This window comes from Cydia fagiglandana, chromosome 18 (genome assembly GCF_963556715.1).
Source record: "Cydia fagiglandana chromosome 18, ilCydFagi1.1, whole genome shotgun sequence".
In the NCBI taxonomy this organism is placed as follows: Eukaryota; Metazoa; Arthropoda; class Insecta; order Lepidoptera; family Tortricidae; genus Cydia; species Cydia fagiglandana.
In genome coordinates, this window is record NC_085949.1 from 11,801,237 (window position 1) to 11,828,602 (window position 27,366).

General features: G+C 37.2%; 1 protein-coding gene across 1 annotated transcript; it reads left to right on the forward strand.

Moving 5' to 3' along the window:
* Nucleotides 1-382: 382 nt before the first annotated feature.
* On the forward strand, nt 383-27,366 carry LOC134673149 (zinc transporter ZIP1-like). Its single transcript, XM_063531092.1, has 5 exons — nt 383-781; nt 15,989-16,361; nt 19,896-20,103; nt 24,995-25,133; nt 26,123-27,366. The coding sequence occupies exons 1-5, from the start codon at nt 490-492 to the stop codon at nt 26,134-26,136; spliced, it is 1,026 nt and encodes a 341-aa protein (XP_063387162.1). The 5' UTR covers nt 383-489; the 3' UTR covers nt 26,137-27,366.

Here is a 27,366-nt window from a genome sequence, read left to right on the forward strand (position 1 = left end):
TATCGCCAGTTAATATAGTACTTATTTTGCGAAGCTAATGACAATTGTCGCAAGAAATACGACAACAGCCCGTCTGATGGTAAGGGGTTACCGTAGCCTATGGAGGCCTGCTCCGAGTTTAAATCACTAAAGAAAAACTATTTTGTACCTAAAGTATATTAAGTTCCAAAAGCTATCAAGCCTACCCTACGTTTGTTTGCCTCCACGGTGTTATATAAATTAGTGACTGACCTAGTCGTAGGAAGTCAAAGGATGCACGAGATCTATTCCCGTCTCAAATCAAATTGCGCCCATCCCACGTGCACTACGAATTCCTTGCACCGAGGCGGCGCAAGGCGCAAACAAGGGACATTTTTATCATATATAATGATGCTGTTATCAAGCGGCCGCCGCCTACATAACACCGCGCTCAGCTCAGTCGAGTCTCCGCGACCGGCGCACGCGCAGTGTTAACAATTTGAAACAAGGCGTCCGCGCGCCGACACCATAATGAACGTAACTATGGACACTGACGTTATAATGACTGCCGGAGGCATGGATGGCGTATTGCGGGCAAAAATAATAACCATGGTGACGCTATTCGCTGTTTCCATGCTGTTTGGATGCTTGCCCATGCTTATTTCACTAAAATTCGACTGGTTTACAAAAAGCACCGGTTCAGATGTGCGGACTTCCAATCAGTTTGTGATGGGGCTGCTGGCGTTTGGTGGAGGTGTTCTATTTGCCACCACCTTCATGCATTTGCTGCCGGAGGTGGACTTAAACATACAGCTGCTTCAAGGTGAGATACGGTTGTTGAATTGAAACGCAGTGGCGTAGCGGGAACTAATCTAGCCGTGAGCGAAGTGGCATCTGCGAGGCCCTTTTCTTTCACTGTGCCCGACGGGGCCTCGCGAGAGGCCTCCTTGAGGCGCGAGGCCGTGGGCGACGGCCCACTTCGCCCACGCCTAGCTACGCCACTGTTGAAACGTTTCTATATAAGCAGAAACAATAACTCTTCATGTCCCCGACAGTACTGAAGATGGAGCCTATTTTCTAGTTGTGATCTCCGCTTTAAGAGCTGTCTCCGTCCATAGTCTCCTTGATACACTCATTTTATTTAATAACTTATAACCTTATGAGCCGGAACGTGCCACATATATCTGCAGGATATATCCATCCCGCATATTGGAACAGAAAATATATGTTTAGTTTTAAAGTAAACATCAGTTATGTACCTATATCTACACTATAATTTTTTTATGCCGGGGTTCTAAGCTATAGTTCGCCACATATATCTGCAGGATATATCCATCCCGCATATTGGAATAGAAAATACATGTTTAGTTTTAAAGTAAACATCAGTTATGTTTTTTTATGCCGGGGTTCTAAGGGGTCATCCATTAATTACGTCACACCAATTTCTAGGTTTTTTGACCCCTCCCCCCCCTTGTCACACTTGGTCACATTTGGCAAACCCCTCCCCCCCTAGTGTGACGTCACATTTTTTCTACGAAATCGCCAAATCGAATTAAGTAAGTACCTAAGTATTATTAATATTTTATCAAAATATTTTTGACGATATAAATATTAGTAATTTTATAACCCAAAACCGCTTAGGATAGGAAATTAAACGATTTAAAACTATTTTCGTTTTAAAAACTTGTTATTTAAATGTACAGCGAACTAAATAATTTAAATAAATTTTCGGTTACTGATGAAGTTAAAGTGACGTCACAAAGTTTGTGTCTCCCCCCTCCCCCATGTCACAATATGTCACATTTTCTTGACCCCCTCCCTCCCCCTAAACGTGTGACGTAATTAATGGATGACCCCTAAGCTATAGTTCGCCACATATATCTGCAGGATATATCCATCCCGCATATTGGAATAAAAAATATATGTTTAGTTTTAAAGTAAACATCAGTTATGTACCTATATCTACACTATAATTTTTTTATGCCGTGGTTCTAAGCTATAGTTCGCCACATATATCTATCCCGCGTATTGGGTTACAAAATATGTGTTTAAGTTTTAAAGTATAAACATCAGTTACCTTATGTACCTATAACATACTCGTACACCATACATTTATTATGCCGGGGTTCTAAGCTATAGTTCGCATTAGAAAGAACTTGAAAGAAGTAAGCGATCTTTATGTCTTTTAATTGAAAAACGCTTTTTAAAAATCATTTATTCATTTATCAGTCCGCCGGACGGTATCGGCCTGTCAGTTAGAACAAAATTTTGACAGTTTCGAACAACTGACAGTCCGATACCGTCCGGCGGACTGATAATCAGTGGGCCCCTTTATGAAAGCAGAAGAATGTATGTAAATGATCGTATTAGATTCATAATTGTTACATATTTCCCGTAACTTATTTTTAAAGTGTGTTTTTCAATTAAAAGACACATCAGGATTGTTTACCTTATTTCTAATGCTAAAAAAACGAACTATATATATTAATTTTGCTGACTGTACCTAAAGTCGCGCCGGTAAAACTTAATGCTTAGACTCTTTAAATTTGGAGACATTATTAAAGTAAGTTACCTTTCCTAATAAATGCTAAAAAAAACGAACTATAGGCATAAACTTGCATAGATTCATCATTTCGCTCCACCATCTCAGAGCATCACTTTTGGTATACATAGTTAGTGGTTACTGCCAGTAATTATGATAAATATCTTCTTTCCTGAGTATTAACTTTGTTACGCGAATTATATTATTTGGCAAATATAATAAAAAATAAACCGTCTTCTTAATAAAAGTAAATAAGTGGCGTACTTACATCTATTTAATGAACACATTATGTTAGGGTAAATAGTAGTTAAGATAAAAAACTTGATTATCCTGAATTCCGAACGAATTTCGAATAGGGTAGGCAGTTATTTTATGCTTTTATAACCTACCTGCAGAACTTACTACCTCTGTACCTAATACTTGGTCCTACTTACATCGAAAATAAGATGCGTTTAACTCAATAGTAGGTATCTAATCTATATGAGAACTGTTTCATGCTTGGTTGATTGTTACTCAATTAGGATTGTTAATTTTGTACTGTAGACCCCCATTTTTATTTTATTTTCTAAAAATATAGGTTAACTTAAGATAGATTAAAGATAAAAACAGATACTAAGGTGGGAAGATGATATAAAGAAGGTTGCTGGACCAACTTGGAGTCGGGAAGCGCGGGATAGAGAGCGCTGGAAGGTTTTAGAGGAGGCCTATGTCAGTGGACAAGCTCGAAATAATAAAAAAAATAGAGGAAATAAAATAAAACATGAAACTACACATAATACCTAGCAATAAGGGCTATCTTTAAGATAAGATTATATCGCAGCAAATCTCGGAAACTGTTTGAAAAGCTCATATCTCGAAATAAAACATTTGAAAAAAAAAACGGGCAAGTGCGAGTCGGACTCGCATTCCAAGGGTTCCGTACCTTACTCAATTATTAACAATGTATTTTTTATATGTGAAATGCGAGTGAATTGCCTTTAAAAAAGCCGTAGGGGTCCGATCAAAAACTAGGCAATTAGTCCGACTCACGCTTGACTGCATATTTCTATTTAGATTATCTAGATTTTGCTGTCATCTATAGGTAAAGACCTATTTTATGGGGGGCAATGGTCATTTTTGCCTTTTTTCTTGAATTACTTCTAAACTGTTTATTCTAAAATTATAAATAAAATATATTTGAGATTCTCAAAAAAAATTAAAAAAGTATGAATGCAACTTTACTAAGTTTTAAAAATAAAATGAAGTCTTCTTTCAGCAAAATATGCTATCTGTGATATTTAAGGTACTTTCCCTCCATGTGGCATCGCCGTGGGACGCCCTGTATATATGTTGTTAGAAAAACTCGATTTTTTATTTTTCTCATTTACTCCCCAAAACTGGCCCCCAGGTTTAAAATTCATTTGTTTACGATACATGTCCGTCTTTGGGTCACAAAATTACATATCTGTACCAAATTTCAACTTAATTGGTCGAAAATAGGCTGTGACAGACGGACAGACAGACGCACGAGTGATCCTATAAGGGTTCCGTTCTTTCCTTTTGAGGTACGGAACCCTAAAAATGAACAATCCTATTTAATTACGCCAAAAAGGTCCGATGGATTTGGATGAAAGTTCCTACTATTACGAAGGGAGAAATGGGAGAAGGGGGAAGATGGCAGGATAAGTCACGGTATTATAACAAGAATGATTTTTTTACAATCGGCCAAGAGCATGTCAAAATTATTGAAAAATCCTTACAAGAGTGAAGCAAAAAATTAAACCGTGATGGCTAGTCAAAAAATAGGCCGCACTTATCCTTCCAACAGAGGTATAGTAGTATACCCTATAATGGACGTGGAACCAGTAATGGGACAAAAAAACATAATTCCTCTAAAATAAGTATCTAAAAGTAGTTTATAAACACTGGCTGTATATTATCATAAATAAGAGTCCTTCAGCTGTTTCAGTTTGAAGTTTCATTAAATTTGGTTGCTTTTTAAGAAATTGGCGTCAACCCAAAAGTTGTCGTGTCACTGAAAAAAAATACCACTACGAATTCTTAACAACTTCGCTAATAGACCAGTCAAATCTTACAAAAAAATCTCCTAAAAAAACAATGCGTGATGTAGTTCTGTATTTTTTATATATTATTTGGAGTCCTTGGAGGAATGTGAGACTATGTTTTGCAAGCAAAAAGAAGTTGTGCTCTCTGTGTAATTTGCGAAAAACTGCAAAAATTTCAGACTTTTTTCAGAATTTACAGATTTATTGTAAAGCTATGGGTTTTTGGTCAAAACTTGCTATGTAATGTTGAAAGTATATTTAATTTGGAACAATTTAAGCCCATAAACAGTGCCGTATGTCAAATAGTTCTTGAAATATGGGGCTTTAAAAAAAGGGTATTTTTTTCCTTGGAATGAAATTACAAGTTTTTCCTATATTTTAAGACAAATATCGGCACAACCGCTCATGCTATGATATATATTGCAATGAATAAAGTAATAGCAAATTTAATTACCTTTCATTTAAGTGCTAGAAAAAGTCAGTAAGTTTTACAGTACTGAAGTTATCGTAAAAAAATGAAATTGCTATAATGGGGAAGGCAACTGATGTATTGTTTAAGGCATTGTCAAAATCCCTTTAAAAGGCAGTACCATCGTCGAGAACGCAATATACGATTATCTTTTACCGGTTTTCCCCGATAGCAGTAGAGCGACGTCGGAGATCAACCATTTTTAAAATGCACCCCTCTCTTAAGCACTTCAATTCAGTAATGAAATCAAGACACAATCTGTAGTTTGGCTTGTTTCTCGGCTCCATTTTTTGCTTGTAGCCATAGATCCCACGATGCCGATTCCGATGTTTTCATACGACCGACCTTGACGGTAATAATTATAGTTCACGGCAATTGGCGTGGTGTTGGATAAACACACTGAAAGTCATGTCACTAGTATCTAGCTCGCGCTCGCTTATTGGTGCTCTTGACTGAACTCTGAGTCGTGGTAATACAAGATCACGATAATATCCTAACCGTAACATAATGATTCATCAGAATCAGCTACCATTACCCACTCTAGGTAAACGTTTAGTTATAGGGCATGTATGTGACTCAGTCTTGTCATGTAACCAGTATATCAAAACTTCTTCAATGGTTTACCGAATTTACACAATAAATTACAAATTCATTTCCAATGGTTGTTAAGGCTGAAATGAATGTGGTGCTACTGCTCAGAGAGTTGTCAATCCACGGGTTGTAACTAGCAATACCTCTTTCACTAGTAGTATTTACTGTATAAAATAAATGTATTTATAGTAAAAAATTAAAATAATTGGAAAGTAAATGTGTCAATTTATCAATAGAAAACAAGTAATTGTGTGGTTTTATGAAACCACGATACAAGTGAAACTTTTGTCGGATTGTAGATATAGGCATTTAACTAAAAATATTCGGAAATTTATCGGATTTAGGGTGTTCAAAACGGGTTTTTTAATCTTAACTTAATTAATATTCTCTTTAATTATCTTATAAAAGCTCGCCCAACGCCAATCACGCCAGTTACTCAACATGATGCTGTAGTTCATTATTAATATCGCTTATACGAGTCAAGGGCTAAAGAAACCGCTATGACTGTAAGCTTACCGATATGAAACAAATGTATGCGATCCGCCCGGCTTGGCACATCATGTTAACACACACTTATCTATACTTTCCTACGTGTTTCGTTCAGTTCTTTTTCTATAAATGATTTGGTTTGTCAGTTTATACACCTATCTAGTAAAGACTAGTAGTAACAGGATATTGCCAGTTAAGACCCGTGGATTATAACACAAACGTATACCTAGAGTGGGTAATGGTAACTGATTCTGATGTATCAATTTGTTATGGTTAGGATTTTATCGTGATCTTGTATTACCATTAACACGACTCAGAGTACACTTAAGAGCACCAATAAGCGAGCGCAAGCTAGATACTAATGACATGACTTCCAGTAATTTCAGTGTGTTTCACCAACACCACGCCGATTACCGTGAACTATTGTCAAGGTCGGTCGTATTAAAACAAGTTCAAAACCATAACAAATTGTAAAATCAGAATTGGCATCATGAAATCTACGGCTACAACCAAAAAGTGGGGCCGAGAAACAAGCCAAACTACAGATTGTGTCTTGACTTTCATTACTGAATGAATGAAGTGCTTAAGAGGTGAGTGGCGTGAGTGCATTTTAAAAATGGTTGATCTCCGACGTCGCTCTACTGCTATCGGGGAAAACCGGTAAAAGATAATCGTAGATTGCGTTCTCGACAATGGTACTGCCTTTTGAAGGGATTTTGATAATGCCTAAAACAATACATTAGTTGCCTTCCCCATTATAGCAATTTCATTTTTTTACGATAACTTCAGTACTGTAAGACTTACTGACTTTTTCTAGCACTTAAATGAAAAGTAATTAAATTTGCTATAACTTTCATTGCCATATATATCATATCATGAGCGGTTGTGCCGATATTTGTCTTAAAATATAGGAAAAACTTGTAATTTCATTCCAGGGAAAAAAATACCCTTTTTTTAAAGCCCCATATCTCAAGAACTATTTGACATACGGCGCTGTTTATGGGCTTAAATTGTTCCAAATTTAATATACTTTCAACATTACATAGCAAGTTTTGACCAAAAACCCATAGTTTTATGATGAAACTGTAAAATCTGAAAAAAGTCCGAAATTTTTGCAGTTTTTCGCAAATTACGCAGAGAGCACAACTTTTTTTTGCTTGCAAAACATAGTCTCACATTCCTCTAAGGACTATAAACAATATACAAAAAATACAGAACTACATCATGCATTGTTTTTTTATTGTAAGATTTGACCGGGGTATAAGAGAGGTAACTTAATTTATTAAATTTTAATTAATTAATACTTGATGAAAACTAGAATGTGTTTTGTTAATTGCATGGTAAATGAGATAAGGTATACAACATAATAATGTTGTGACTCCACAGATGTAAAAAAATAGTGGTATTTGGCCCAATCCCATTATAGGAGCTGTAAAACTGCGTACCTCCTATGATGGGACAATTGACAGAATGATGCTTGCCATGCCATAATTTCATGTTTAAACAATACAGAAGTAAAATGTAGTTACGAAATAGGTCAATCAGGAGGTATTGGGTAGGTAAAGTTTTTTGAAGATAGGCAAATTATATTTTTTCCCGATAGTATTCATTATAGCGATCACGGAAATGCAGCTCTTTTATTTTTATATCATTTTATTGATTAAATATAATTTTTTAAATGATCGATATGACGTTTGTGAGGTGAAATGGCAGACTCGAGTAATTAATTCCTTTGCGCGCAGTAAATGGGCCGAGATAGAAAAAAAATCGATGTCAACTGTCAGTGTCATTCTTGGAAAATAACTTGCAAATAATTGGAAAATAATGGTCGGACGAAACCACGGACGAAACATTTGTGTTTTCTTGTAATTGGATGTCGGTGTGATTTCTAGAATAAGTATTTTTAACGTCCCTAGCACGATCAACACGGATATTTTGATAATGATAACGATTGCTTTCGACTACTTGGCACTGCTTCTTGGAGAACATTTTCATTAACGCCTTCACCACGACTCTAATCTTGGACTGCTACACGAGTCATTTTGGATCTCAGTATCAACACAATAGATGGAGACGATCCCGGAAACGTTCGAATGGAAATAGAATATTACAGAGATGAACTCAAAAGTGCGTCGTACCGTCTTGTAGGAAGTACAGACGTTACTTTCCAAATTCAGCGTATTTGAGCACACCAAAGTCTTTAACAGCGATTCGGTGCCAAACTTTGAAGATATATTGGCCAAAATGGTAACTTATACGTTTGTGAGGACTATATAAACGTGATTGTTGTATTATACATACATAATGATTAAGATTGTAATAGTCTTATAACTAGGTCGTTATTGGCTATTATATATGGGCTCGGCAAGGTGTTCACAATATCTGAACACGCACGCCCTGATAATAGAGGCGTGTTCAAATATTTATGAGCACCCTAGCTGCACCAATATATCTGATGGCGACTGTACTTTAGAAAACTTATAATATAAATCCAAAATAATATAATATAAATCCAGTAAATTCCGTTTCGTTTTATTTTATAAATCCACAAATTATTATCCTTAAGCATTAACATTACAACAGTATATAGGATCACGCTGTGTGGCGTGCCCTTGAAGAGAGTTGAAAGGTTCAAATATGGTCAATATGGATAAGTATGTCTGTAGGGTAAATGTGCTTCACGTTGGGGCCTGTTTACAAATTGATTAGTGTTGATTGCGGGTTTAATACATTTGCCACTATACACAAGTAGCAAGTGTATCAACTCGCAAAAATACTACATTTTTGCTTCCATTGAGGTATACATAGTAAGCACTATTCTCAAATTATGTGAGGAAATAAAACAAATTCAATTTAGTAAAGCGTATTTAATAGGGGTAAAGTGACGCGAATACAATTAAAAAAACAACGCATATTCTTAGTTTATATTAAATGTAGATGGCTTTTTAGTTTTCACTTGGTCACAGAAATACGCTAAAAACCACTTTCAGAGTAGGTGTTTCTTGCGTTTTGGCTGTCCTTCTTGTGTCCTTCCACAGCATGAGCATGTCGTAAGTCCTGTTGTATTTGTCCCTGGACTTAGCAGGAAGCTAGTTATTCATTATTAAGTTTGCTTCTGCTTTCAAATGAGGCGGTGTGCCGTCTATTCCAGGTCGTTTTCGTCACTTGAACTCATTTTGTTTATTACGAGTATTAAAATAACAAGCGGTAACTTATTGAGTATTGCACAACGAATAAACTTTGCCGCCTTTTATTTGCATATTTTTTAAAATTATATTACCATAGATACTAAGCATACGGTACGCGCATGCGTCAATCCGCGCGCACCGCGCAGCGCCCTTTAGCGGTGCTAAAGCGGTATCCAGACGGGACTGATAAAATCGGTCGATTTGATCAGAAATGAAATTGGCGTCAATCTCCAATTTTAGATTTATGGTGATATTACAGACATTTAAATTGAAAAAATGCCCCATAACGAAAATACTAGCCTCACAAATTGGTGTTCTTGTGTCCGCACCTCATTTTATCGGTCATTATCGGCGGTTGAATTCGGCGAGCCAAATTGGCGTTTGCGTCCGTACGTCCCGATTCGATCGGGCAATTTAATCAGATTGGCGAAAAATTGACTAATCTGGATACGCCTTAAGCAACATCGAGTTCACGATAATTTGACATATAATAATAATAGATTTTTAGCATAAGTTGCATTTCATAAAACTTAACCCAAATCATTTGTACATTTTCAAGTCAAAGATAAAGACATGTTGGTTTTAAAATTTTAATAAGTATAGACCATAACATTGTCATGATCTTGTAACATTGTTAAAATAAGAGAGTCTCCCATTTTCATTTTATTGCATTTTTTATAAAATTTCTTTACATTCTCGGGATATCTTGGTCCTAATTCGATTGCTCTTTTTTATGGAAATAATTATATCCTTCAGATTCACAGGATGCTCGAGGCTTAGCCGAATAACACTGCAAGGAAGTATGTCATGGCTCAATGGTTCTAATTAGCCATCAGTATAATACCGCCAATGAATGTTTACATCCACCTGAAAATAAGAACAACATTCATAAAATGAGGATAACCACACAAAACTAACAGATGGTTGAAATTGTTAGAAAAAATTAGACCGATTTCTTGTTTACGAACTTAACAGCTCATGGCAATTTAATAATAAAAATCAAAACACAAGTGAAGATAGTTTTATGTACCTATGTATTTCACGGATACGTACTCCTGTACGGCCATTGCTCCTCTAATTCAACGGCATTGTGCTTATCACTGTTATGATAATAATTTCAAATTTGTAGAATCTGCTCGCAATCTCGTATGAACTCGCTTATTTTTCTTGCAAAACTCTGTCCAAGGGTCAGCGCAGGGGCCGTCGTGTAGGGGTGGGGAAGAAAACGTTGTCCAATAATTATGCAGTGCCAAGTTATCGAAAGTAAATTCAATCTTTGTCCAAATACGCGCAGATGTCGTGGGGAATCAGAAGTCCGTGGGTCGTGCTGAGGTCGTCGAAAATCTCAATGATAACATTAATAGCAATTCGCAAGGTAACATGAGGCTTGTCCGTTATTTTTCGGGAATGAGAGCTAAGTGACACTGACAGTTGACATCGTTTTTTTTTCTATCTCGTACCATTTACGACGCGCAAAGGAATTATTGGGATCTGCCATTCCACCTCACAAACGTCATATCGATCATTTAAAAAATTATATTTAATCAATAAAATGAAATAAAAATAAAAGAGCTGCATTTCCGTGATTGCTATAATGAATACTATCGGAAAAAAATATAATTTGCCTATCTTCAAAAAACTTTACCTACCCAATTCTCGGACTTCGGATAAATTAATATCGTTTTTCCAAACTTTTATTTAACTTGCACTGTTAGTTAGTGTGGGTCTAATCTTGGTAGCTGAATTTGAGCCACTTTTCGATTTCCAATTCAGTTAAGTACGTAATTAAGTATGCAAATCGGATGATAATGCAATATTATGATAACATGGACCTAATCTGATGATATAGACAGGAGGTGGCCATGGGAACTTTATCGCAATAAACCCTAACTAGTTATGTTTGGGTATATTAGAATTGTCTCGATGGATCTAATACAATAATAATTGGCTGTGGAAAGAAAAATACATTCAGCGATAAAAGCTTATACCAAAAATTTATTTTTTTGCCGTAACTTATTCCCCATTTTAATATTTTATACTGATAGAGCAATGTCCATTACCGGGGGCCCATTACTGGAGCTTTGGTGTCCATGACTGGAGAAAAAAAGCATAGTTTTAATTTGTTAAATATGTGGAAACTAATTGCAGTATCTTTGATACAACACGCCTAAAACATGAAAGACGGATAGGACTTTTATCTTTTAACACGCTAAGCGGTAGACCATTTACATGTATAAGGGAAATATCATAAATACTCCAAATTTCCTCTTAAATGTCCCATGACTGGTGCTGTTACTATAGGTACCTCTACCTACCTTACATAAAATACACGTGCATGAAAAAATAGTTTATGATTTTTACAAACTATTATCTCCTTGATTATAACTATGTAGCAAGATAGAAATAATTAATAAATAAAGCACTTTACAAATATTTATACGATCTACGTATATTTTATTACGGTTTAAATTTTCTGCATATAAAGATATCTCAACTAATTGTAGGTAGCAGAAAACAAAGAGCATATAATCACTACGTTTTAAGAGTCGGCACTCTTGAACAATCCTCGAACCGAATTATGAACGTACATATCCCAACACACCAAATACAGGCTTAAAGATCTCGCATCCAGGCCATAATTGTTAAAAAAAAACCACACACAATACTACCAACACAAAAAAACAACGCTAGGGCTCGACACTTCCAGTACCTACTGTTTATCGATATCGATAAATGTGCGATACATGCTGCTGTATTTACCTACTGTACTACTGTAACAGTACATTTTGAGAATCACGTGGATTAATAAAATAAAAGAACATTATATATATAAACAATTTTATTTTACATGATAAAAATAACATAGTTTATTATTCAAGTAGGCATATTACAATATGCTGAATTCGCGCGCATTCTTTTTTAATCTGGTCCCTTTTTATTGAAGGCACTGGATGGAGAATGATTTCCACAAATGAACTTGTTTCCATTCAGCTTTTGAATAGGTAAATAAATACGCCAAATCCTCATTTCCTTTTCCTCAGCTTTGCCCATAATCGACATCTGAAATAAAGAGATTATCGATAAAATTGGTCGTAAACTATTCGTGTCATAGGTTACTTAGACTTTTTTACTTAAAAATACTTTATTCACAAAATATTTTCGTTTTAATCATGGATTGTATACGACTAAAACTAATTAAATTATTAACTGTTAACGACTCAAAGTAAAAAATGAAAATATTGCATACAAACATCAGTTTACCGACCTGTTCGGCTCAAGTTGGAAATTTGGCCAAAAATGCGTCAGTAGTTATTGCATTAGTCTTCTTACACACCCACTACAAACTTCACATTTCCTTAAAGATTTGGCCCCCATTTAAATAACAGCTAAAGTTATTTTACCAATTACAATAAAAAATAACCACGTATTTCCACGTTCACGACAATTCAAATGACGTTTGACGTTTTACTACCAATCATACCAACCTAAAGAAAAGTAAGTATAATACGTCTATGTTAAAAGCAAGTATGGTATGTGCCACCAAAATGCAACAGCAGTCATTTTAATTCGATAAGATTATTTCTATGCCTCAATGTTGGTAACAAGTGCTTTCTTAATTTATCAAAGTATGGGGTGTCGATGGGCTGGCAGAAAAGGTTGGGAGTATTAAACTTTACTGCCTGCTATAATCCCGTGTTAGTTATGTAAGATAAGATAGGTATTTAGTTAAATGAATGTATAACACATTAGTGGGTATTTAAACAACCAAAAATGATGATAAAACTCTTGTATTGTTCCTGTATGTACAATAATTAAACTGTACTTTTAGAGCGCAAACTTTAAAGACAGACTATAGTGGTAATGTGAAGGTGTAGGTATACCATAAATCTAAAGGGGCCCACTGATTACCAGTCCGCCGGACGATATCAGCCTGTCAGTTGTTCGGAGCTGTTGATATCGTTTGGCAAACTGGTAATCGTCATTCGCCCCTCCCTTTATGATTCGTTATGATGCAGTCGGAACTCGGAAGATGGCCTAAAGGGGCCATAATATAATAACCAGTTCGCCGGACGATATTAGCCTGTCAGTTAAACGCAAAATTTGACAGCTCCGAGCAAACTGACAGACCGATATTGTCTGGCGGACTGACCAGTAATCAGTGGGCCCCTTAAGAAGCTCCTCGACGAAAATGTTTTCGATTTCAAATACGGGACCCTAAAAACGTAAACACATTGAGTTTGCCCTGCATAAATAATCGATAGATGTGCTAAGAATAAATATTTAGATCTTATAGTCTACAATAAAAGCAAATAATATGGCAATAACTTGTTAAAAGGATGTGGTAAATATAGTTAGTTTTTTCGCATTTACTCTCGTAATGAATTAAGTAGTAGGTATTTATCAATCTGCGGTTGTTTGGGTTGGGACTGAAGTACCTATTAGGTGCGAGTTTTTATCGCTTATTAGCACCCAGGTACTTCTGTCATGGCTGATATGTAAACATTGCGCGTTCACCTATAGCTAGGTATTTTGAGACGGATGTTTGAGACTTATTATGATCGGGGTTTCTTGAATATATAATTATGTCGTTAAAACGTGATTCGGATTCTGAAGAAAAATGGCAAAAAAAAACAACCAGCCTAACCCCCAAACCTTCAACTTAATTCTATTCTAATTCATCTGCATTGAGGCGTGAAATGTTTACTGTCGGACTTAGGCCAAGCGCGCACCACGACTTTTTGTCGCGCGATAATTTAGTCGCAGAAATGTAACGTATGTGTTTATATGGCAGTGCGCGCATGTGCGACAAAAATATCGCAGCGATTTTAAAATTGTGATTTGTCACATTTTTCCGCGACTGCTCGCGACGCGATTGTCGCAAAGTGAATTGCAGCATACGGAGTTGTATGGCCCCGCGCGCACTGCGATAATAAAACCCCGGACCTCAGTCGGCATTTCGCTCTCCAAGCGTCAACATATCGGAACCTGCTTCTCCAATGGAGTCACAAGATGAGACGCTAGATGTTGACCGTTTAATTATAGAAATAGAAGGAGATCACCTTTGTGGTGTAAATACTCAAAGTCATACAGCGATTGCATATTGTTTCACGACAAGCGACTGGTACGAAATCCATGTCGAGAATGAACAAATCGTCGACTTTTCATCGCAGTCCGCACAGTAAATTTTCTGCGATAAATTACAGCGCGATTCTAAAATCGTGTTGCAAAAATTAAAATCGTGGTGCGCGCTTGGCCTTATATTCTCTTTTACCCCGACGTCCGCTTTTGTCCCGAATAAATACCTCGAATGCCGCTTGAGTCGATTTGGAATGACGTTCAATCAATACCATCATGAACTTACTTCCTGTGGGGCTACCGCGAAAACAGAAATTTTCAAATTGCGGGGATCTTTCTCTTTTACTCCAATGAAGTCGTAATTAGAGTGACGGAGAACAATGCCCGCAATTTGCGAACTTCGATTTTCGCGGTTATAGCCCTGACTGCAGCACCTCGTGTATTAGTATCATTTTATTCCCCCTACGAGATTATCCTCCTTATATCGCCAATTACCTACTATATCTCTGTGCAATTGACCGTTTGATATCCCCTTGATGTTAGTTAGGTATAATAAGAATTAACTGGAATTGTAATGAGAACTCGGAAGGTATCCTTTCCTCAGAAGGTTTTTATGATTTTTAGGGTTCCGTGGCCAAATGGCAAAAAACGGAACCCTTATGGATTCGTCATGTCACAGCCACTTTTTTCCGAAACTATAAAAACTATATATATACTGTTGAAACTAGGTAAGTAGATGTATTCTGTGAACCGCATTAAGATTTTCACACAAAAATAGAAAAAAATCAATAAATTTTGGGGGTTTCCCATACTTGGAACAGAAACTCAAAATTTTTTTTTCATCAAACACATACGTACATACATACGTGTGGGGTATATCCATATGGATAAGTCTTCAAAAATGATATTGAGGTTTCTAATATTTTTTTTTTCTAAACTGAATAGTTTGCGCGAGAGACACTTCCAAAGTGGTAAAATGTGTGCCCCGCCCTATAACTTCTAAAATAAGAGAATGATAAAACTAAAAAAAATATATATTGTAACATTACCATCCCATAGAGTCACTTGAAACTGAAAAAAAATCCAAACTTAAAAGTTAACGTAAAAAAAGTTTCATAGGTACCTAAGGCCGTTTACGCCACAAGAAACGTATATTTTGACACTCAAGGGAATTAAAATTTATAGGGTAGGTACCTACTTTCCGTTGACCTAGTACACTAATACAACTCCAAATATACGTTTGTAAAAAAATAAAAATAGTTAAAATTTTTACGGAACCCTCCGAACCCGGTTTTTTTATTGCTAACTAGATTAATAATTTAAAAATAATAATAAATAAAAGGATAAGGTAAACGTACTAGTGCTCGACATGCTAATGCCCAATAGATGACACCTTGCTGTAACCTCTGTCCTCTATTGACAATGACTTAAGTTTCAAGATGACATGTACTCGGACCGCGTCGAGCACCAGTACGTTTACCTTAGGTATTCAATGTCAGATAAGATGTATAGCCGATATGAATTTCTCATAATATTCATCACGTTCCATGCGTTCAATTCAATCTATCTCGAACACAATGGTTTTACTCGAATAATATATACAATAACTAAAAACTTCACTTGTTTTCAGAGGCCGGTGATCTCGCAGACATACCACTATACCTTGCCGCCTTAATAATGTGCGCCGGCTTCTTCATGATGTACTTAATCGAAGAGTTGGTACACGTTTACATCAACAGCAGAGAGAACAAGACTGCCAACACTAGTTTTACCAGAGTCCTTAGCATAAGGAGAACTAGTGCACCTGATGCGCCAGAGCCTTTGAAGGAGGTTAATGTGCCGAAGAGTCATCGACATGGGCACAGTCACCACCAACCTCTGGTGTCTGGAGACGATCCTGTCACGCAGACGCTAAGGGGGCTGCTGATAGTGTTGGCGTTGTCGATCCATGAGCTCTTTGAAGGTTTGGCTGTTGGACTGGAGGCTTCTGCAGCGAATGTGTGGTAAGTGTTACATGCCCGTTGCTGACCTTTTCAAAACTTATACATTCCTTTTTTGAAGAACCCCATACTGTAGAGCCTCGGGAAAACCTCGGAAGGGAGCTCATTCCACAGCCGGAGCGTCCGCGGGAGGAAATTCCTTTTAAACCGCACAGTACGCGACCATTTAAGTTCTAGGGTGTGAGGATGAACACCCAGCCGACGGTGAGAGGTGCGGTGATAGAAAGCGGCCGTCTATTATATCCAGTAGCGGCAGCGACCTATTTATAGATAGGCAAATAAGTGCAGTTACTGCATGATGATTACATTATGATGTTTTGCTGTGCTAGCTTAAAAATAGAATGATGCTTTAAGGCTGCATGGCAGTGGCAGCTGAGTGATGAGCGAGGTCAAGATATGCAACGAAACTTGGCTTAATAGCTTCAGCGAGCAAAGTTACATGTGGACATATTCATAATGGGGCTGTCATCCGTAGTTCGCTTCCAATTTTTATATTTTTAGTACAGTCACCTGCAATAATATGTTCCACAGCGAAGGCCGCAAAAATATCTGACACAATCTTATTTGTAGAGCCATAAGAGCGTGTCCCATATTTTTGCGGCCTTCGAAGAGTAACATATTATTTCAGGTGACTGTACATATGCCTTTCATTACACATATACACTAGAAAGACTCCTTTCATTTGTTTCGCTCGCTTGCATTCAAATGGTACTTATAATACCCCTTTATTGTATGTAGGTGTCAACCTAGGTTTATATGTATGTATGTAGTTGTAGACTGCGGACAACTGGACACTGTAGTGTCAGCGGGCCTACCGCGAGCCACGTTCGACGTGTTGCCTCCCTGTCACACTTACGTGTGAATTTACAAGTGCGATAGAGAGGCAACACGTCGAACGTGGTTCGCGGTAAGGCCTCTGTAGTGCAGTAGCCTACCTACGTTAATACTAGGTCCCTGTTTATTGGTAGAACAAGTTACGTCGGTACATACGATACATAAAGCGCATTCGGTGAAGGTTGTTTACTTGCCTTGCACTCATTTTAAGTGTAGGTATAAATCCTAATAGGTATTTACATGCCCGCGAAGTGTTAAATATTTTTTTTAGTGGAATAAATGTGACATTATCTATGAAAAGGGACCTTATTGTCGATGGCGCTTACGCCATTATTAACGATGCTCCGATATATTCAATACCGCGCTACGTAACGCTGTGTGGCATAAGCGCCATCGACAATAAGGTCCCTTTTCATAGATAATGCCCCAAATTATTATTAATTGTATAGGTACAGTCAGCAGCAGAAGTTGCTAAGCGGGCGAGGTGTTCAAAATGATCTTGACGCGACTTTATTGTTAAGATGATACGAGCGGGTCAAGGTAATTTTGAACACCTCGCCCGCTTAGCAACTTCTGCTGCTGACTGTACCTGCAATATTCACCAGTTCCTTTGTAAAAGATTAACGTAAATATATCTTTGACGTCGATTGTACGTGTTTGCATTTCTGACTGCAAACCAGTTGTTCACATATTACCATCAACAATAAAAGTCATAAACTTTGATGACTTTAAACAAAAGACTGTTATTATTCGTAGGTATACCCCCACTTTGTTGTACGGTCGCCCACTGTGTTAACTGACAGTTCGTAAACCTTATTACAAAAGGCATAAGGTTCACCCATGGACAGTTAAGAGTGTTGCTGTATGTAACTGTGTAACGGTAATGTAACAGTCTCATTTATATCATCGTATTTTACAAGGTGCATGGTTTTGGTACATCATTTGCCAAATTAAAACGCCAGATAGGTCGAGTCATTTGATATCTGCTCAGGCCTAGAAATGTTTAATTAGGTGTACATTTTTTTTTCTATTCTATGCCAGTTTTTCGTATATTTCAAATTTTTACTCGCATAGTAGTAAAAAAAACCATGGCCAATTTTGTTTTTCTAGGCATGAGCAGGAAGCAAATGACTCAACCTATCTGCCGTTTTAATTTGGCAAACGATGTACCAAACACTCTGTATATTACGTCTCATTATTAATATTTCCAATAATTATATCAAGTACAAGTACTTTGGTTGCCCTCACCAATACCTCTCTTACTCCATCTCTGTCTCTCTTGTTTTTATAGCCGAACCACTAAAGTAGTTAGCGTTCAAAAGTATAAAAAAAACACAAGCATTAGAGAAGTGCCCCTGGTTGAGTCTATTGATATCTCTCAAGCCTCCTCCACACTCGTGCGCGAATCGCGGCACGAAGCCGCGAACGCGAGTGTGGCGTCGATTTTCGCAGACAGCAATTATTGGGGTTGGCACCACTTGACTTCCTTTTGCGTGCACGACCACAGATAAGATAATCACTTGAATTTTGACAACCCTAAATAGCCGAAAGGGATAGTGCCATACATTAGAAAGGGATAGCATGATTCGAGCCTGAATCGCTGTTAAAATTCGGGTTTGTAGGAAGTGTCCTTTCTGTACTATTATTTCTTATGTGGTATAAGTTTTAGTTAAATCCAATTGATTCGCAACTCTAGCAATCATGATAGCTCTGTTTCGCATAAAGGATTCGTCAAGATGGTCAAAATGATACAGCCACAGCCAATATTGATTCTAGTTCAGTAGGTAATTTTTAGGGTTCCGTACCCAAAGGGTAAAACGGGACCCTATTACTAAGACTTCGCTGTCCGTCCGTCCGTCCGCCTGTCACCAGGCTGTATCTCACGAACCGTGATAGCTAGACAGTTGAAATTTTTACAGATGATGTATTTCTGTTGCCGCTATAAGAACAAATACTAAAAACAGAATAAAATAAAGATTTAAATGGGGCTCCCATACAACAAACGTGATTTTTGACCAAATTTAAGCAACGTCGGGAGTGGTCAGTACTTTGATGATGGGTGACCGTTTTTTTTTTGCTTTTTTTTTTTGCATTATGGTACGGAACCCTTCGTGCGCGAGTCCGACTCGCACTTGCCCGGTTTTTTTATAGCATTAACAGTTTATAGAAACACGAATTTAATTCCTTTTTTACTAATTGCAGCCCTTTTTAAAGAAGCGAGAAATGATGTCAATTTCAGAATGACCCCCGCCTCCTACGTCATGCTACGTACCATCATCCAATGTCCAGACCCCCCCTCCAAATTTGAAATGACGTAATTTATGAATAGCCCCCAAGGTTCACACATCGCAAACGACAGGCGGCCGGGCATCACAGAAGAAATAATAGTACTATCGTACAGAAAGGACACTTCCTACAAACCCGAAGTTTGACGGTAGTTCAGGGTCGAATCATGTTATCCCTTTCTAATATATGGCACTATCCCTTTCGGCTGTTTAGGGTTGTCAAAATTCAAGTGATTATCTTATCAATGGTCGTGCACGCAAAAGGAAGTCAAGTGGTGCCAACCCCAATAATTGCTCGGAGCAATGCAGAGCCGAACGGAGCCGAGTTCGACCGAAGTCAGGAGTGTCTCCCCACTGCTGGCATTCAGAGGGATCAAATGCTCGTGCTAATCTGCTATAAGTACCCAATTCTTTTCAGGTACATGTTCGGCGCGGTCTCAGCTCACAAGTACATCATCGCGTTCTGTATCGGCGTGGAGCTGATAGCGGCCGGCACGAAGCGTTGGCTGTCTTTGGTCTACATCTTCACATTCTCCTTCGTGTCTGGACTGGGTATCGGCGTTGGGATCCTCCTGGTAGGCGGTGCTGGCGCGGCTGAGGCTGGTCTCTACTCGGTTATACTGCAGGTATGTGTCAAGCCCAGTGGCGTAGCTAGGGGGGGAGGGGGGGGCGGTCCGCCCCGGGTGTCACCCATTTAGGGGTGTCACCCGACCGTGAAGGGCGTGAACATATCAGTAGTGCCACCTATAAAAATTCGTTAAATCGTGTAAAATGAAAGCGATGGAGTAAATCCTGAGCTATTTAACGTAAATTACAATTACTCTTTTACAATATTACAATTACAATAATACAATATAATATATTACAATTATAATATTAGTATTTTACAATTTTGATTGAATTTTGGGGTGATACCCACAATTTCCGCACCGGGTGCCACCCATGCTAGCTTCGTCCCTGGTCAAACCCCGTATCGAATAAATGTCTTCCTAGTTTTGGTATAGACGATAGAACAGAACAGGCGGCCGTGCGTATAGTCTGCATCTTTAAAGCCCATTTACATGGTTCGAGTTTCTCGCCCCGACCGTGCGATTATCGTAGCACGAGGAAAAATATAGTATCATGTAAACTATACGTACGATATCGCACAAGACGCAGCGATAATCGCCTCGCCCTTGATGATTGGATGTCTCCGTGTAAACAAAATTTGAATGCGAGAATTGTACTTCGAGTTCATGTGCTAACTCACCATCATGAGTGTATTTTTAATCTTTATTTTATTTTCATTTTGGACCAAACTCTTTAGTTGCCACCTCATGCAAAAATGAATAAAGTGCTGCTTATCTTGCATCCCTGTTTTTGTAATTGATGTCTTCCGGGTTTCATATTTAAGCATTCGTAGCTTTTATACATCTGAAATAACCTTACATATGTAGAAGTTCCAAATTTGTACGTGTTTTGGGAAATTTGGAATGTTTTATTAATTGCTATAACTCAGAACGAAGTTTTTCTTTTCAAAATGCTGCTGTCTCCCGCTAACTTTTTTTTTCTTAAAGTCAACGCCATTCCATTTTAGCTAAGAGCCATAATAAAATAAATGCAACTTAAATCATACCTATTAAAATTAAAAATAATGTGAGTAATAACTAATATAATTACAAATATTGACAGTATGGTGGTAATCATTAGTAAATAATCACGTAAGTTGACAGGTAAAACTCGTATGAAAATCGGTTCGCACCGATTCGTGCGATACTCGCACGTACGTGAAAAAATGTCATACGAGAACCGGTTTAGACGAGTCGAGAAATCGTATGCGAATATCTCCCTAGAATGCAGCTCCCCGTGTAAACTATTTCGCCTGGCGATAATCTCCTTTCGACTATCGCATGACATAATCGTAGGCGAGTTTTTATTTCTCGCATGAGTGTAAACATTTTTATACGATAATCGCCTGACGATTATTGCATACGATAATGTCATACGATTTCTCGCCCCAAAACGTGCGAGAAACTCGCACCATGTAAATGGGCCTTTAAGGCACAGAATAAGTATTATCATACTTTAGGTATTTAAATAAAAGGAAACAAACAATTTGTACATTGTCGGGTAGTTCAGTATAACATTTATTGGTTAACCAACCAAATACTAAGCCGCCTGGATCAGTCACTGAGCGACCTGACTTTAACCTACATTATTTGATCGTGTAATGTTTTCATCTACCCGCAACTGGCTTAAGGAGCCTTTTGAGAGCATGGACATATATATTACTTCGTTTATATCTATGTTTGAGAGTAGATTTTATTTACTTTTATTTAAATACATAAATATACAAATCAGAAATTATTTATTTGCATTGATACAGTATCTCTAGTACTTAGTAGTAGTCTAGTAGTAGTCTGTATAGTACAGTATGGTACTGTATGGTTTGTATTGGTACTGAGTATAGTTTTTTTTTTTATACTGGTCTATATTTTTATACTGGTCTATATTTTTAGAGATAGATAGATAGATAGATAGATAAATCATTTATTTGACAGCTGCAATGACACACAATATAATTTTAAACACATCATAACAGAAAGAAAAAACAATAATTATTACACTAACAAAGAAAATTGAGTTACAAAGAAAATAGCATAGAAATGAGTAGGTACAAAAGTAAAATTTCATAAAAGTAGGTAGGTAGTACAAACTGTGTGCGTTGCAGCAGGACAAAAGGGTCACGGCTCAGTGGTACGCTTCGCTCTTTCGAGCAAAGCACTGATTTTCTGCCGGAACCCAGGTCACAACAAATATTATATTTATGTAGAAGTATTTACGTACGTCGGAAACAATCGTACAGTGTAAGTGTGATATGTGCATGTCGTGTGATAATTTTTTGATAAAATACTTAGTTAGTAGGTAAAATCGACCCGTGTGTACTGTGTAAGTCTCCCAGTTGTGTGACACCAGCCTCACCATGTTATATCCTAAAATCTGCAACCAAATAGCCGAATGGAATCCCAGCGGTTTGTTTTTCAAGGAGAAGTTTTTTAAAGTGGTTTTTAAATGTTTTTTTGGATTTAAGTTGTCTTAAAGGCGGAGGGATATCATTCCAGCATTTGGTCGCGAGATAACGGAAACAACCGGTAAAGGCAATCGTCCTATGAGGGTGTACTTCTAAAATGCAACGTCGAGTAGATCTCGTGGCATGTCGGTTGTGAAAAGAAGAAATATTTATTTTAGAGAATAGATATTCGGGTGAGTTGCAATTTATAACGCCAAAGAGAAGACAAGCAAGATGTAAATGTCTACGTGATGCCATATTCAGAGTCGAAGATTTGTTCAAAAACGGTGTGATATGGCTCCTTGGAGGAACTTTGTAGCAATATCGATAACACGCGTTTTGAACTCGTTGTATTAATCGACGAGTCTTTTGTTGCAGACGAGGCCCGTACACCAGATCGCCGTAGTTCAACTTAGACAATACGAGCGATTCGCATAATGTCAAGCGAACTTTTTCATCTAGAAGGTTTCTTACTTGATACAATACTTTCAATCTAAAGAAACATGATTTGGCTAGCTCCGCTATGTGCTTTTCAAACCTTAACTGGTTGTCTATTATTATACCCAGGTTTCTGGCCTCCTCTACTCGCTCTATTAATGAGCCTCTAATATTTAGTTGAGGGCTACCATCTAAGATTCGCGAAATTTGAGTTTTACTACCCAAAATCATAAACTTTGACTTAATAGGGTTTAGCAACAGACTGTTTTGTTCAGCCCAAGCGGAGATACTTTCGAGGTCTTCATTAATTTTATTAATTGAGTCAGGAAAGTCACAAGGACGGGCCGAGTAGTACATCTGAACATCATCCGCATACAAGTGATATTGACAATGCTCAATATTGTTAACGATGTCAGCGCTATATATAATAAACAGTAAGGGCCCGAGAATGGAGCCTTGTGGGACTCCGCGATTTAGGGGTCTAGAGTCAGACACCAACATAGTGCCATCGTTTTTAGCAATTTTAACTGACTGCATACGCCCAGCAAGGTAACTTCTAAACCACGAGAGTGACCCTAAATCTACACCGTAATAGATTAACTTAGATAGAAGCAAGTCAATATTTATGCAGTCGAACGCACGAGAAAAATCCAACAACACTAAGCAAGTACCCTTGCCTGAGTCTAGGCCATAAATAATATTGTCAAGAACGTCAATAAGTGCAGTTACAGTACCCATACCCCTACGAAATCCTGACTGTAATTGAGGTAGGATATTATTGGTTTCTACATACTTATATAACTGCTCATAAACAGCCTTTTCTAATATTTTCGAAAGAAAAGGTAAAATACTTATAGGCCGAAGATCTTTGAGCTCAGTAGGGATATCCACCTTTGGCAGAGGTGTAACTATGGCAGATTTCCACAATGATGGCACTTCACCAGTCAAAATAGAGTGATTAATTATGGCTGTTAATACTGACAAAGTACGAGGAAGAGTAAGAAGCACCATATCTCTACTGATTCCGTCCACGCCAATTGCATTGGTGGTAACAGACATTATATATTTTCCCACTTGACCCTCTTCGACAGGTTTTAAGCTAAAAACAGAATTACTGAAGCGATTTTGTTCAAATGTCAACATGGTGGACAAAGAAACCCCATCACTACCAGAGAGAGAGATACTTAATGCATCCAACAATTACCTACGGAACACTAGCAATAATAAATTAAGTACAATATTATAAATTATAATGTTTCACGGATGGCGGCCCCTGTTATTCATACGCCTTAGCGAAACGAATTTTATTGTCTACCAAACGACAACACGTGTAGGATTATTAAAGGAAACTTATGTCAGTTACATTACATTGTAATGTGCGATAGGATGTTGAGTGAAGTGGAAGTGTTGAACGTGTAGGTATTCATTAAATTAAATTACCTACTAACGGGAACTCAAGATGACAGTTCAAACATTTTCTGCCGACGATTGTGGCTGCAGTATTATCTAATCTAATCTAATAGAATGGTCTACTATTACATACAATTTGTATTTTTTGTACATGTACCTTTAGGTACCTACTTTATACGTGGTGATAGTCGTACATATCGTTAGAACTTTCGTGTACTTCAAACATAATTATACCTATTAGAAATAATTGGCAGGTACTTTGTTTAAGTACCATTATCATCTAAGGCAGCAGTCGCCAAGCTTTTAGAACCTCTCACTTGCCGCATGCGGCCTGCGGGCCGCGGGTTGCCGACCGCTGATCTAAGGAATTAGGTATTTTTTCGAGTGTTTAGCAACAGTGATAGCTAGTCATTCATGTCTTCGATTGCATCTTGATAACAATTAACACACAATATGACGATTATGTACGACTACATCTCCAATCTAATGCGGATGTGAAATCCACCAGAAAATGTGGTGTAACCTCGGGATTGCGGGTAGAAAATTACTCAAAAACTCTTATAGGTAGGTACCTACTCAAATTGTACTTACCTTTTATAACATTACGTATATATCGACAGGGCTTAGCCTGCGGCACGCTGATGTACGTGGTGTTCTTCGAAGTGTGGCGGCAGGACCGGTCGGGAATACTCCAGTTCGTCTGCTCGGTCCTCGGCTTCGTCGTCATGGTGTCGCTGGAGCTGGTCGTGGAACTCTTCGGTAATTACACTATGATTTCCCATTAGTAATGAAATATTCCTTTTTGTCTTCAGTAACACTTTGTTGCGCTTCGTTACTTCTTAATCGGCCTAAGCATATTTACCTACCATAGTAATAATTGAATTATGTACCTAAAATAAATGAATACATTAAACTGAATTCCACCTTCGTGACCCAAAAAAAACAACGTTAATAATAACATCATAGGTACCTTCTATCCACAGCGCAGGCTTTGTCATCATACAGATAGCTCATCTAACTCAGGTTTTGTCAAAATAAAACGTACGTTTCCACATACCTAATTCAGTGCACAGTCAAAATTGTATGCTAACTGTAACGTGTTACTCCGTTTCTCAGATAGTGTTTTTAATCTAATAATTTCGAAATGACATGAAGGAACTAGGAATCTGATAAGAATAATGATACAAGGACTTTCTTTTTAAATCACCACTCATTCTTATAGATATTTAAGTGTCGGTGATAAGATAAGGTTAGGTACTTAAACATTTTTATTAGCGATAGCGAATAATTATTGCCAAATAACTACTGATGTTGAGAAAGATAAAAAAGGTCGTTATACTTTAGTTGTTAGGGGAATTCTACCTAAAATTATACATGTTAAAAGAGATTTAGTTTGTTTATTTGTTTGGTACTAATCTAACAAATACTTATTGATTATAAACAATAATGGTAACATTCCATTTCTAACCGCAGCTGCACTACCGGTTCTGAACGCGTCGCTGTCATTGTCAATTTCCATAGTAAAATGAACAGTAGTGCAGCTGTCGTTGGAAATGGACTGTCACCTTAACCCCCAAATTAAGCAACCTTTTAAAACCTGTGTAAAATTTTGCTTCATTATTTTTAACTTCGTAACTTTGTTTGGACTATTTAGTTGTGTGATTTTAATCATATATTTTGAACATAGAGTCATGAATTATCAAAAATGTGGTTTAACTTACTTAAAACTCTGTTTCTTTTCTTTTCAGTCGTTCCAGATTAGCAGAAGAATAGAAATACCTATAACCTACAACGAAAATTTTGTGTTTGATCGCAACCCTAGTGCTTCCCAAATATAAATCAGTAATATTAATTAGGTACTTCAGCTTCACGTATAAGAGCGTTTTCCAAATAAATGTGCATTTCATTCATGTCTTCAAAATATATACTTCAAAATATATCTTTGAATATATAAATAAATAAATATTACTATAGGACATTTTTACACAAATTGACTAAGCCCCACGGTAAGCTCAAGAAGGCTCGAGTTGTGGGTACTCAGACAACGACATATATAATATATAAATACTCAAACACATAGAAAACAACCATGACTCAGGAACAAATATCTGTATCATCATACAAATAAATGCCCTTACCAGGATTCGAATCCGGGACCATCGGCTTCATAGGCAGGGTCACTACCCACTAGTCCAGACCGGTCGTCATACATGAAAAAATGTGTCCCAAGATTTCCTTTCCAGATCGTCACATTCTTGCATGATTTTTTTTTATTTGTATGAACGTGACGCACTGGAAAAATATTTTTTCATACAAAATTTTGGGACACATTTTTTCATGTATGAGTCGTGACGTGAATGTACTCGTACAAATTCTGATTAATATGAGATTCTGAGTAAAATGAGCCCAAGAAGTCAATATTTTGAAGACATGAATGAAATGTACATTTTTTTAAAACGCTTATAAAAAATGAATTCAGTCAGACTCATAGGTTGGATATCAAAATATATTTACCTAGGTATATCTAAGTTATAGTTGGTCAAGCAGATCTTGTCAGTAGAAAAGGGCGGCAAATTTGAAAAATGTAGGCGCGAAAGGATTATGGTGTCATAGAAAATTTGAAATTCGCGCCTTTTGACATGATTTGCTTGACCATCTATAACTTTAATGCTGTGCCCCTCTTCTCTGTTGGGGAAGGGTGGTCTAGGTTACGTTATGTAACTTAAATGTATTATGTGAATATTATTAATTAATAATTACAAACCTAATTAACAATAGTAAGATTATTATTGTAATTTAGGTAATTAATAAAAATAATTCCAGTTGCCAAATGAATTGGATGGACTTATGAGGGTAGGTTACAGTCGAGTAACTCGTACCCATAATTATGTTTGTACAGTATTAGGCATGTAAGTATTTTAGTTGTTGTATATTATGCGTTGCATGTTGACCAGACGCATGTGTTTGTTAAATAAAGTTTTTATAAAAGTAA

Excerpts from the sequence above, each read along its gene's own strand:
- LOC134673149 (XM_063531092.1), top strand. The coding sequence starts at position 490 with ATGAACGTAACTATGGACACTGACGTTATAATGACTGCCGGAGGCATG. Across the intron at positions 16,362-19,895 it reads GCTTCTGCAGCGAATGTGTG|GTACATGTTCGGCGCGGTCT; the intron begins GTAAGTGTTACA and ends AATTCTTTTCAG. Across the intron at positions 20,104-24,994 it reads TCTACTCGGTTATACTGCAG|GGCTTAGCCTGCGGCACGCT; the intron begins GTATGTGTCAAG and ends ATATATCGACAG.